At 40.9% G+C, this 14,155-nt stretch overlaps 1 protein-coding gene across 1 annotated transcript in view; it reads left to right on the forward strand.

Annotated features, from left to right (window-relative positions):
* Positions 1–14,155, forward strand: part of L3MBTL4 (L3MBTL histone methyl-lysine binding protein 4) — a 303,558-nt gene that overhangs the window by 121,655 nt on the left and 167,748 nt on the right. Inside the window, exon 12 of the mRNA XM_089894942.1 lies at positions 13,523–13,637. Within this exon, the coding sequence (XP_089751068.1) occupies positions 13,523–13,637 (115 nt within the window). The remainder of the gene's footprint in view (positions 1–13,522; positions 13,638–14,155) is intronic.

The raw sequence follows: 14,155 nt of genomic DNA on the forward strand, positions 1-14,155 counted from the left end.
AAGGACGCTACATAATGATCAAGGGATCGATCCAAGAAGAAGATATAACAATTGTAAATATTTAGGCACCCAACATAGGAGCACCTCAATACATAAGGCAAATACTAACAGCCATAAAAGGGGAAAATTAAATACAAAGAAAACATATTAAAAGCAGCAAGGGAAAAACAACAAATAACACACAAGGGAATCCCCATAAGGTTAACAGCTGATCTTTCAGCAGAAACTCTGCAAGCCAGAAGGGACTGGCAGGACACATTTAAAGTGATGAAGGAGAAAAACCTGCAACCAAGATTACTCTACCCAGCAAGGATCTCATTCAGATTTGATGGAGAAATTAAAACTTTTACAGACAAGCAAAAGCTGAGAGAGTTCAGCACCACCAAACCAGGCTTACAACAACTGCTAAAGGAACTTCTCTAGGCAAGAAACACAAGAGAAGGAAAAGACCTACAATAATGAACCCAAAACAATTAAGAAAATGGGAATAGGAACATACATATCGATAAGACATTTAAGGTATTTAATTTTTGACAGTTTGATTAATATGTGTCTTGGCATATTTCTCCTTGGATTTATCCTGTATGGGACTCTCTGTGCTTCCTGGACTTGATTAACTATTTCCTTTCCCATATTAGGGAAGTTTTCAACTATAATCTCTTCAAATATTTTCTCAGTCCCTTTCTTTTTCTCTTCTTCTTCTGGAACCCCTATAATTTGAATGTTGGTGCGTTTGATGTTGTCCCAGAGGTCTCTGAGACTGTCCTCAGTTCTTTTCATTCTTTTTTCTTTATTATGCTCTGCAGTAGTTATTTCCACTATTTTATCTTCCAGGTCACTTATCCGTTCTTCTGCCTGAGTTACTCTGCAATTGATCCCATCTAGAGTATTTTTCATTTCATTTATTGTGTTGTTCATCATTGTTTGTTTCATCTTTAGTTCTTCTAGGTCCTTGTTAAATGTTTCTTGCATTTAGTCTACTCTATTTCCAAGATTTTGGATCATCTTTACTATCATTATTCTGAATTATTTTTCAGGTAGACTGCCTATTTCCTCTTCATTTGTTAGGTCTGGTGGGTTTTTATCTTGCTCCTTCATCTGCTGTGTGTTTTTCTGTCTTCTCATTTTGCCTGTCTTACTGTGTTTGGGGTCTCCTTTTGGCAGCCTGCAGGTTCGTAGTTCCTGTTGTTTTTGGTGTCTGTCCCCAGTGGCTAAGGCTGGTTCAGTGGGTTGTGTAGGCTTCCTGGTGGAGGGGACTAGTGCCTGTGTTCTGGTGGATGAGGCTGGATCTTGTCTTTCTGGTGGGCAGGACTGCGTCCAGTGGTGTGTTTTGGGGTGTCTGTGGACTTATTATGATTTTAGGCAGCCTCTCTGCTAATGGGTGGGGTTATGTTCCTGTCTTGCTAGTTGTTTGGCATAGGATGTCCAGCACTGCAGCTTGCTGGTCGTTGAGTGAAGCTGGGTGCTGGTGTTGAGATGGAGATCTCTGGGAGATTTTCGCCATTTGATATTATGTGGAGCTGGGAGGTCTCTAGTGGACCAGTGCCCTGAAGTTGGCTCTCTCTCCTCAGAGGCACAGCACTGACTCCTGGCTGCTGCACCAAGAGCCTTTCATCCACATGGCTCAGAATAAAAGGGGGTAAAAGTAGAAAGAAAGAATTAGTAGAAGTAGAAAGAGAGAAAGAAAGAAAGAAAGAAAGGCGGGAGGGAGGGAGGGAGGAAGGAAGGAAGGAGGGACGGAAGGAAAAAAAGGAGATAAAGTTAAATAAAATAAAGTAAGATAAAATATAATAAAGTTATTAAAATAAAAAAATAATTATTAAGAAAAAAAAAACGGATGGATAGAACCCTAGGACAAATGGTGGAAGCAAAGCTATACAGACAATCTCACACAGAAGCATACACATACACACTCACAAAAAGAGGAAAAGGGGAAAAAATCATAAATCTTGCTCTCAAAGTCCACCTCCTCAATTTGGGATGATTCGTTGTCTAAAGGAGGGAAGGAAGGAAGGAAAGAAAGAAAGAAAGAAAAGAAAGAAGATAAAGTAAAATAAAGTTTTTAAAATAAAATATATTAAGAAAAAAAATTTTTAAAAAATGGACGGATAGAACCGTAGGACAAATGGTGGAAGCAAAGCTATACAGACAAAATGTCACACAGAAGCATACACATACACACTCACAAAAAGGAAAAGGGGAAAAAAATCATAAATCTTGTTCTCAAAGTCCACCTCCTCAATTTGGGATGATTCGTTGTCTAAAGGAGGGAAGGAAGGAAGGAAGGAAAGAAAGAAAGAAAGAAAGAAAGAAAGAAGAAAGAAAGAAAGAAAGAAAGAAAGAAAGAAAGAAAAGAAAGAAGATAAAGTAAAATAAAGTTTTTAAAATAAAATATAATTATTAAGAAAAAAAATTTTTAAAAAATGGACGGATAGAACCGTAGGACAAATGGTGGAAGCAAAGCTATACAGACAAAATGTCACACAGAAGCATACACATACACACTCACAAAAAGGAAAAGGGGAAAAAAATCATAAATCTTGCTCTCAAAGTCCACCTCGTTAATTTGGGATGATTCCTTGTCTATTCAGGTATTCCACAGATGCAGGTACATCAAGTTGATTGTGGAGCTTTAATCCGTTGCTCCTGAAGCTGCTGGGAGAGATTTCCCTTTCTCTTCTTTGTTCTCACAGCTCCCAGGGGCTCAGCTTTGGATTTGGCCCCGCCTCTGCGTGTAGGTCGCCGGAGGGCGTCTGTTCTTCGCTCAGACAGGACGGGGTTAAAGGAGCCGCTGATTCAGGGGCTCTGGTTTACTCAGGCCGGGGGGGGGGGGGGGGAGGGGGGGAGGGAGGGGCACGTAGTGCTGGGCGGGCCTGCGGCGGCAGAGGCCGGCGTGACGTTGCAGCAGCCTGAGGCACCGTGCGTTCTCCCGGAGGAGTTGACCCAGGATCCCGGGACCCTGGCAGTGGCGGGCTGCACAGGCTCCCCGGAAGGGGGGTGTGGATAGTGACCTGTGCTCGCACAGAGGCTTCTTGGTGGCGGCAGCAACAGCCTTAGCGTCTCATGCCCGTCTCTGGGGTCCGCGCTTTTAGCCGCGGCTCAAGCCCGTCTCTGGAGCTCCTTTAAGCAGCACTCTTAATCCCCTCTCCTCGCGCACCAGGAAACAAAGAGGGAAGAAGAAGTCTCTTGCCTCTTCGGCAGGTGCAGACTTTTCCCCGGACTCCCTCCCGGCCAGCCGTGGCGCACTAACCCCCTGCAGGCTGTGTTCACGCCGCCAACCCCAGCCCTCTCCCTGCGCTCCGACCAAAGCCCGAGCCTCAGCTCCCAGCCCCGCCCGCCCCGGCAGGTGAGCAGACAAGCCTCTCGAGCTGGTGAGTGTCCGTCGGCTCTGATCCTCTGTGCGGGAATCTCTCCGCTTTGCTCTCCGCACTCCTGTTGCTAAGCTGTCCTCTGCAGCCCCGAAGCTTTTACCCTCTGCCACCCGCAGTCTCCGCCCGCGAAGGGGCTTCCTAGCGTGTGGAAAGTTTTCCTGCTTCACAGCTCCCTCCCACTGGTGCAGGTCCCGTCCCTATCCTTTTGTCTCTGTTTATTCTTTTTTCTTTTGCCCTACCGAGGTACGTGGGGGGTTTCTTGCCTTTTGGGAGGTCTGAGGTCTTCTGCCAGCGTTCAGTAGTTGTTCTGTAGGAGTTGTTTCACGTGTAGATGTATTTCTGGTGTGTCTGTGGGGAGGAAGGTGATCTCCGCGTCTCACTCTTCCGCCATCTTCCCGGAAGCCTCAAAACATAAGTTTTACATGCACTGGGAAACCAAAATATTGGTGTGACATTTTTTTGCAGTATTCGCTTTATTGCTGTGGTCTGGAACTGGACCCAAAATATCTAGTAGATAGCCTGTAGTGTGTGATTTAATAGAAAATCCTTGATAATTTGATATAGGATCCAAAGTGGAAATCCATCACCTGAGGACGACTAAAGGGCACGTGCTGAAACAGTGTCCACTGCGAAGGCCGGTGCCCCAAGTCGGGGGAACGGTGGCAGCCTGGGGAGGGAGCACGGGGAACGGCCTTTACATTAACAGGGAACCTGCAGCCAGCACCGCCTTGGTGCTACAGATCTTACAGCAGAGCTTTTGAAAAGATTTATGTTAGTTATAACCATAAACTGATTTTGAGATAGTTTGTCCTCACACAGCTTATGAAGGAGGTTTTTCTTCCTGAGACATTACCCACAGATCTGTGGCCTTGGAGCCCCGAATGTGGCTGTTTAATGCACAACTCTGATGAAATATTTAAAGATCTGTTAACAAGGATTAAAGCCCTGGGGGTACTGTTAGAAATTTGGCATTTTTATTTCTTGCAAGAATCCTGTGGGAAAAACATATCTTATGGGAAAAACTAATTGTATTTGTTAAAACAGTAACCATAGAAATAGAGAAGTGGAAACTTAAATAGACGTATTTATCACAAATGGAAACATTTGGAGTTGAATGTCCTCTGCATTATGCCCTCAACCACGTTTCTCTTGGACTCATTGTCTTACAAAATTTTCTTTAAAAGTCTATCACTTAAAAAAAATAAGTTATTATGATTGCTTTGGCTATAATTGTGAGTTTGATGGCAACTTCAGTTGATTAACAACTTGTTGCCATGGCGACGCACTAAAGAGGCATTTCAAAAATTTTTATCCAAAAACCATCTTCAGCAGAATAATCTAGGATGTGTAGTTAAAAAAAAGTGATTTCCAGGCATTATTCCTGACATCCACTCCCCCAGCCCCAAATTCAGGTCCTGGCAGGGGCAGGGAAAAGTTGGTATTTTGCTCATTTCTAAATTTTGAAAACCACTGCCCAAGAAATATGATGAATTGGGCAGTGGCCTTGAAAAAGAAAGAATTTTAGAATAGCTATAGCGAAACTCTTGATTTTCCAGTTTAATGATTAAAAGTCTTTTTCGATAATACTTATTATAGGAATGGACTAGATGAAAGATGAAGCAGTTGTATTTGTGAAAAAGCAGATGAGCTTTGAGGGCAGTTAGCAGGGAAGGGAACGGAGCTAATTTTCCAAGAGTGGGAAGGAATGTAGGGGCAGCAGTTCCAACTACGGAGCAGTAGCTCAGGGGAGTCAGGGTTTTCAAATCACGATCAGTGACTTGGAAATGCCGGGCACATTTCTTAACCCCTGTGTATCTATGTCAAACAGAGCTAATATGAAGCAAGGTTAGTTTTTTAAAGTATAATTACTCAACCATAAAAAGGAACGAAATTGGGTCATTTGTAGAGATGTGGATGGACCTAGAGTCTGTCATACAGAGTGCAGTAAGTCAGAAAGAGAAAGACAAATATCATATATTAACACATATATGTGGAACCTAGAAAAGTGGTACAGATGAACATATTTCCCGGGCGGGAATAGAGGTGCAGACATAGAGAACTGACATGTGGACACAGGGAGGGAAGGAGAGGGTGGGACGAATTGAGAGAGTAAGATTGACATATATACACTACCATGCGTAAAATAGATAACTAAGTGGGAACCTGCTGTAAAACACAGGGAGCTCAGCTCTGTGCTCTGTGAAGACCTAGATGGGTGGGATGGCGGGGGGAGGTCCGAGAGAGGGGATGTGTGTGTGCATATGGCTGATTCACTTCACTGTGCGGCAGAAACTAACACAGCACTGTAAAGCAATTATACTCCAAAAAAAAAAAAAAGGTATATTCACTTTTTTATTGCAATTCTTTTCCTTCATGGTCCCTCCATGTCAGTTCTTGTCTGGATAGACACATAAGCAGATTGGCTCAACATGGAATTAATGTTTAATGTGTGAAAGTATAGGTAGTTCTGGACGGCAGTCCCGTGTTATTCCATGTTGCTTTGTTTCGTTATGAAAATGCCTCTTTATACTTTTAAATTAACTTTTATTGGAGTATAGTTGCCTTACAATGTTGTGTTAGTTTCTGCCCTACAGCAAAGTGAATCAGTTATGCGTATACATATATCCGCTCTTTTTTAGATTTCCTTCCCATTTAGGTCACCACAGAGCATTTGAGTAGAGTTCCCTGTGCTATACAGAAGGTTCTCATTAGTTATCTGTTTTATACATAGTAGTGTGTATATGTCAATCCCAATCTCCCAATTCATCCCACCCCCTTTTCCCCCCTTGTTAACCATAAGTTTGCTTTCTACATCTGTGACTCTGTTTCTGCTTTGCAGATAAGTTCATCTGTACCACTTTTCTAGATTCCACATATAAGCAGTATTATACGATATTTGCCTTTCTCTTTCTGACTTAACTTCACTCTTGTATAACAAGCTCTACGTCTATCCGTGTCACTGCAAATGGCAGAAAATGCCTTTTTATATTTTAAAAATGTAATTTACCTCTGCTACAATAGACTCTTAGATAGACTGTTCCCAAATAGCCTCACAATTTTTATTCTTGGATGGTTGTCTCAGTAAGCTGTTCTCAGCTTAAATCTGGCTTTGCCGTTTACTGGCTGTCTGATCTCTGCAAACCTCCTAAAAGGTTCCTTTTCATCATCTATGAAAACAATGTATAGTGGTCACTAAATGAGAATATATATATATTTTACAACCATGCCTGGAATATGTAGGCACACAACAAAAGTGAATCCCTTTGCCTTACCAGACATGCCTGCTCTTAGACCGTGGAGTGTTTTGAAGGCGCGATACGAGCATTCTTGTCCTTCCCCGAACAGATCTCTGTCCTCAGTGCTATTCCTGTGTCCCCCACCCGATCCACAGCAGAGCTCTGCACCATTGGAAGCAAGATTTACTGTGGTCTTATTAGCACCACTAGTTATGAGTAATGGCTATTGAAATAATATATGAAAACTCAGTTCTTCTTTCTAGAATGAAATTTAAATCTAAGTCTAGTTAACTGAAAATGTATTCATTTAAAGGTAGACAGGTTCAGGTGCAGTAGAGCCTCTTTCTAAATAAGTTCACATCATACCTATAAGTGCTTATAATTCATTCACCATAAGCCTTTAAAAATAGATTTGAGGCCTCTGACAATAAAATACACATATCCGGTAAGGCTGTTAAAATGGAAATTAAAAATTTTAAAACCATATAGCAGGAGCAAACAAGTATAATAATCACTTAGGCTAATAAAATTGTTGTGATTGAGCATTAAATTTAGCTCCCCTGTTCCTCGACAGATAAATAACTGCTTATTTTCCAGCTGCCCAAAGGGGCAGCAAGGAGTGATAATTACCGTCGTGCATCTTACTCAGCTGATGGTTTTCGAGGTGTGACAGTGTGTGAGCCAAGGTGCCAGGAGTCTTGAGGGCGGCAGGATGACGGGGGCAGAGTGGCCAAGCTCCGGAGTCTGGGGAAAGTCCCTGGTGTGGGTTCTGGATGGTAAATGATGAGGCAAAGCCAGAAGGACAGTGCCAGTCCAGAAGATGGCCAGCTCTGGGTTTACACGAAGGATTCGCCTTTGGTTTTTTATATGCTGATCTAGTGCTTAAGTGTCCAAGTTATTTTACCAACCATTTGATAACTAATGCGTATAGTGGTAATACCATCAGGAAGCATCAGTGTCTGTTTAGGGATAAGAACTTGAGACAGTGGCCAATTTGATTTTCTGACCTTTGTTTTCCAGTTTATCAAAATCTGAGCAAGAAGGCTCTGTATATTTACTTAGCTTTATGCAAACCCAAATATGTGAAAAATCATAAATGTATGAAATACAGTGCTGGAGATGATTTGGTTTTCAAAATTATTCTTTGCTTTACAAAAGGACTCTTTGTAAATATCCTTAAAGTGCCACTCTCCTTTAGTACATGACCATCTGGTTAGAATTCTTAAAATTCGATTTTCCTCCAAAGTTATGAAGATCCAAAGATATGAAAATATCTTTCATAAAGACACATATGAATACAGAATTTGGTTACATATTCCAAGTTTAGATGGCCCTTGTAGGGGAGAGTGCCTCATATCATTGGATTAGGAAGGGGTGTTTCAAATTTCTGCTGTTTTCATTGTAGGTAATTACATACAGCCTCGGAAAGAGTAATTTAACATTTCTTAATGAACATAAGGGGAAGATGTTGAATGGAGCACATAAACAAGTCATGTCTGTCTGCTTTCGAAACATTTTTTTAAGATATTATCTTTTTACTGTTTCAGTTTTAGACCTAAAGTCCACAGTAGGATTCCCAGGTTCGGGTCCAGTAGCTGAAATAGAAAGGCCTTGCTCTCCTGTACGCAGGATCTGGCTGGAGCGCTTGACCTGCCTTGTTTGTGTTTAGAGGTGGTTTCCTTGCTTTTGAAACGTAAACAGTTGCATTGCAAAATTAAAAGAGAAGGACCTTGAAAAGGGTTGAAATATTAAAGGTTGAGAAAATTCTCTCTTTCTCCTTCACTACATTATGCACACTTAACATAAACTTCTGTCTACTGGTAGATCCAAAGCAGCAGGTGTCATTCTGGAAAGGATGCCAGTTTTGCCCTTTCACAGCTAGACTGCTTAGTTGCCTGGTACTGGCAGTCCCATGCAGTTTGGCTGTGTCCAGAGTGCTGAAATATCACCATAAATAAATATAGTACCAGATCAGAACAGCCAGCCCTGTATTGACAGCAGCTGAGTGTAGAAATATTTTAAATGTTAATAGCTCTATTGAGATGTAATTTACAAACAGTAAAATGCAGAGATTTTAGGTGTGGATTTTGATGAGTTTGAGAAATGTATATCCTATATAACGACCACCCCAATCAAGATTGGGAACGTTTCCAGTGCCACAGAAGGTTCCTTTGTGCTCCTTTGTGGTCAGAGCTGCTCCCCGCCCCCTCCGAGACAGCCAGGCCTTTCTGTGACTGTTGTCAAGCTTCGCATCAACGGAAACACACAGTGTGCGCTCTCCCGAGTCTGTCGTCTGTGCCCAGCATGGTGTCTGTTCGACTGATGCATGTTCATGTGTGAATCAACAGTTCATCCTTTTTTGTTGGTGACGGTGGTCATTGTATGCATATACCACACTTGTTTGTGAATGGATACTCACCTGGGGTTGGGCATTTAGGTTGTTGCCAGCTGTTGGCTGTTCTGAATGAAACCGCAAGGAATACTTGTTCACACGGCTTTGTATTTTCATCTGTTTTGGGTGGAATCTCCAGGCATCGCAGGGTAGGCACATATTTAGATTTACAGTTTAACGTTAGTAAACCATTTCCTAAAGTGATTGTACAACTTTACCGCCCCACTGACATTGTATGAATGTTCTGGGAGCTCCACAGCCTTGCCAGTAATTGGCGTCGTCAGTCATTTAATTTATGGTGTGTAATAGCTGGTCATTTTGGTTTCTCTTACGAATAAGGATGTTGAGGATTTTTTAATCTGCTTGTTGACCATTCATGAACCTTCTTTTTTCCAAGAAGCTTCAAGTCTTTTACCCATTATTTATTGGGTTGTTAAGTCTTTTCTAAGGTAAGTGTATTACAAATGTCCATCGCTTAGTTTTCCTTTTTATTAATGATGATTTTGAATAACTTGAGTTTTTTATTATGATGACAATTGAATTTGTCAGTTTATTCATTTATAGGTAGTGCTGTTTTTATGTTAAGAAATTCTTGACTATCTTACTATTATAAAGATTTTATCTTAAGTTTCTTCCTGAGTTTGATAGTTTTAGCTTTTATGTCTAGGTCTATAATCCATTTCAGACTAATTTGTACGTGGGATGTGAGGTAGCTGTCAGCGGGTTCATTTTGTTTTCACAAGTGGATATCCAGTGGGTCTAGTACCATTTGTTGAAAAGACTGGCCTTATTGAATGCCCTTGTGCTTGTTGAAGAGCAATTGACTGTATATATATGTCAATATATGTACACTATTCTGTTCCAAAAATATATTTGTCTATCCTTATGCCAGAACAGCACTGTCTTAAGACTGTGGCGTTACGGTAAGTGTAGAGCTCAGATAGAATGGGTTTTCCTACTTTGTTCATTTTTTTCCCAAAATTGTTGTTCCACCTGGTAATATTTACTTTCAGCCTCCAATACTTCCTGCAGTATTTCTTGTAGTGCAAATCCGTAGGTGATTACTTTTTCAGTTCTCTCAGTAAAATAAAATTCCTTTATTTTACTCCTTTTTGAAGGATATTTTTATAAAATTTAAAATCTTAGGTTGACAGTGTTTTTCCTCTCAGTGCTTTGACGGTGTCATTTCATTGTCTCCGTGCCTCTGCTGTCTCTGATGAGAGGTTGGCTGACACTCCTGTCATGGTTCTTCTGTATGTAATTTGTTGTGCTTCTCTGACTGCTTTCAAGATGTTTTCCTTTGTCTTTCATTTTCAGTAGTTTGACTATGATTTGCCTAGTTTTTTTTTTTCCTTTCTATTTATTTTGCTTGGGTTTTGCTGTTCTTCTTAAGCTTATAAATTGGCATTTGGGACCAAAATAGGGAGATTTTTTGACATTATTCTTTCAACTTTTGTCTTGTTTGGCCATTATTTATGCTCCATGTTCACCTCTCCTTCTGGACCCCAAATACTGATACATGTATGTTAGACCAGTTGATATTATCTCATAAGTACTTGGGCTCTTTTCATTTTTTATAATCTTTTTTTTTTTTTTTTTTTTTTTTTGCGGTACTCGAGCCTCTCACTGTTGTGGCCTCTCCCGTTGCGGAGCACAGGCTCCGGACGCGCAGGCTCAGCGGCCATGGCTCACGGGCCCAGCCGCTCCGCGGCATGTGGGATCCTCCCGCACCGGGGCACGAACCCGTGTCCCCTGCATCGGCAGGCGGACTCTCAACCACTGCGCCACCAGGAAAGCCCCCATTTTTAAAAAAAATTCTTTTATTGTGTATACTTGAGATTAATAATTTCTATGAATCTGTTTTCATGTTCACTCAGCTTTTTATCATGCCAGCTACAGTCTGTTAAGCCCATCCAGAAACTTTTAAATTTTGCTTTTCAGTTGTAGAATTTCCATTTGTTTCTCTTTTATAGTTTCCATTTCACTGTCCAGATTCCCTGTCTGTTTCCTCATCAAGACCATTTTTCCTTTAAACCCTTGAACCTGTTTTGATAGCTAAAGTCCCAACAACAAATAGATGTTGTCTGCTAGCTACAACATCTGGGTCAACTCAGGGTCTCTTTCTATTGACTGCTTTTGAAAAAGAAAATGAGTATGGCTCACATTCACATGGTTATTTGCATGTCTAATAAATTTTTATTCTATGTTGGACGTTATGAATGATACAATGTACAGAGTTGGGAGTATTTGTCTTCCTTTAAAAAGGGTAGTTTGTTTTATCAGCCAGTTAATTACTGGCGGTTTCTTAATCTTGTTGAGGCTTAATTTTAACCTTTTTAAGGGCTGGTCTAGAGTAGCCCTTATGTAGGACATGGTTTCGACTCCGACACTATGGACTTTTTGGTGTCTCGGTCAAATTCTCATGGTATTATTGAGCTCTCTCCACTCTGGTCTCTCTACTCTCCCAGTGCTGTGTGTCCTCTAGTGTCTTTGTCTCACTCCCAGCTCTGTATCAGCTGCTCTCTGCTTGGCTTCACCAAGTCTCACCTTGCACATGTGCAGTCCAGCCCTTGGCCAAGGTCCTGTGAGTAGCCCATCTAGACTTCTGGGGTCCCCTTCTTGGAGCTCTGTCTTCTCCAGTCTTTGTCCTCCAATTTCCAGCTGCTTCCTCAGCTCTGAACTATAATCTTTGTCTTCTCAGCACAGCCCAACTCCTTTTTTATGTTTCTCCTCCCTGTGCTGCTGGGAGGAAATGGTCTCCAGGCTGACATTCAGGGCTCATCTTGGTGCACTTAGGGATCACATTTCTGTGCTGCCTGTTGTCCAGTGTCTGAAATCACCACTTCATATATTTTGTCCAGTTTTATAGTTGTTACTCTGTCATGTGCAGAAGCCTCAGTGTGGTAGAAGTATTGTTTTGAACGTTGTTCCTGAGATTACTGGTTCTCAAGCTTAAGCTTGCATCAGATGCATCTGGAGGACTCGTTTACACAGAGACCCTTAGGCCCCATCCTTTAGTGTTTCTGATTCAGTAGGATTGGATTGGGGCCTGACAATTTGCATTGTCCAGGTGATAACTGATGCTGCTGGTCTGGAAACCACACTTTGAGAACCACTTACTTGGAAAGATGGATCTTGAGAAAAAAATGTTGGGATTTTATTTGGCACTTACTCCATACAATTTTTACCTTTCTTTTTTTGGGGGGGTAATAATACTTACATCTCAGTTTATTATAACATTATACGTCTTGCTCTTTTCATTCAAAGTATGAATTAATGAGGAATTTTTTTTTTGCACTGAGAAGGATAGATTCTCCATTTAATTGATAGAAACAGAAAATACATGAGAGAATAAGTAAAGTTATTTAACAATGAAATACTACCATTTTTTTTTTGCCTTCACAAATAAATTTGATTCTTTCAAGTTATGAAACTTGTAGAACATGGAGTGTGATAAGTTTCAGAAGTAATTGCTTTTTGTTTCAGAAATAGGGTTTTATTTTAATTATTCTCAGACTTATTTGTATATATGTGAAGTGTGTGTGTGTGTGTGTGTGTGTGTGTGTGTGTGCTTTGTAGGTGAGATGTGAAACAGTGATAACCAGTAGGCTTGCTGGACCGGGCTCTACCTTGTCGTGTCCTCAGGTTTCCTGACAACTTACGCTTCATCCCTGAATAGCTCTTAATCCTTCTACCTTAGCATCACATATTATCTGCTTTCTTTGCCTCTTTTGGTTCAATGGCCCTATCTCTCATTTGTCAGGATTTTGACATTTATTGCTTCCTTTTACTCTAGTCCATATATTTCCCGTCAGCGTAAGGTTTATACTGGTGTCAGATGGTGACTCTCATTGTTGAGGATGCTGACATTGTTCTCACAGTGGCTGCAGCACAGGAAGTGTTCTCTCAACAACATCATAGAATATCTTGGATGGGAAAACGGATTCGTCCTATCCTTTCAAATTCTAATCAATCCTTGACAGATTTTTTATTTTTATAAATTTATTTATTTATTTTTGGCTGTTGCGTCCTCATTGCTGCACGCGGGCTTCCTCTAGTTGCAGCAGGCGGGGGCTACTCTTCGTTGCGGTGTGCGGGCCTCTCATTGCAGTGGCTTCTCTTGTTGTGGAGAACAGGCTCTAGGCACGTGGGCTTCAGTAGTTGTGGCCCGTGGGCTCAGTAGTTGTGGTGCACGGGCTTAGTTGTTCCACGGCATGTGGGATCTTCCTGGACCAGGGATCGAACCCGTGTCCACTGCATTGGCAGGTGGATTCTTAACCACTGTGCCACCAGGAAAGTCCCGACAGATTTTTTAATGTAACAACTTTTTAAATTTTTTGGAAAAATTGGTACAACAGCCTTTGGTGGTTAGATTAGAAAGCTGTTTCATAGCACAGTTTCAATATTGTTTCAGCTGAAATGTGAGATTACAGCAATTTTAATCTCAATTTCAGAGATATGTTCTCTAATATTTTGACACAGGCATAGTGATATACTGATTACTAAATTCTCATTTCCAACAGGTCCATTTTGATGGCTGGGACCACAAATATGACTACTGGATGGATACAGACAGCCCTGACATTCACCCAGTCGGATGGTGTGACATCACAGGTCATCCCCTGGAAGTGCCGCATTGTGAGTATCTTGCTCTTTGTGTTGTTGCTTTTTAAATACGTAACCTGGAGCCTATCTTAATGCTGTTTATTTCATGTCATCATAAGTATTTTAAAGCTCAGTATCACATAGGTGAATTGATTAATCAGCACTATAGCTACACTGAAAGCCAGTTATTCACAATTAAGCCTCAAAAGACATGCTCTATATAAATGAAGAGTTATCAACATTAAGGAATTATTTTGATAATGTTGTCTGGCAGAATCTTTGTTTTCCACATTTTAGTTTGGAAAACTGAGCCAGGTCTAAATCCATCTAATTTGGGCCTTCACTTTTAGCTGAAGTACTTTTTGTTTTCTTAAACATCTTATCTTAATTGATTTTGTTTTATAGAGTAGGTTTCAAAAAGTTTTAGAAGAACAGAAGTATTTTAAACTTCAGCAATTAAAAAAATTTTAGTTGTAAAAATTGGAAAAAAGACAACCTTCTGTTATGTCGGTATCTTCATTATTTCTGTCTTTCTGGGTACTTAAAGTTAA

Source organism: Delphinapterus leucas, chromosome 14 (assembly GCF_059928025.1).
Source record: "Delphinapterus leucas isolate spDelLeu-1000000601 "Yukka" chromosome 14, BTC_Dleu_Yukka2, whole genome shotgun sequence".
Classification (NCBI taxonomy): Eukaryota; Metazoa; Chordata; class Mammalia; order Artiodactyla; family Monodontidae; genus Delphinapterus; species Delphinapterus leucas.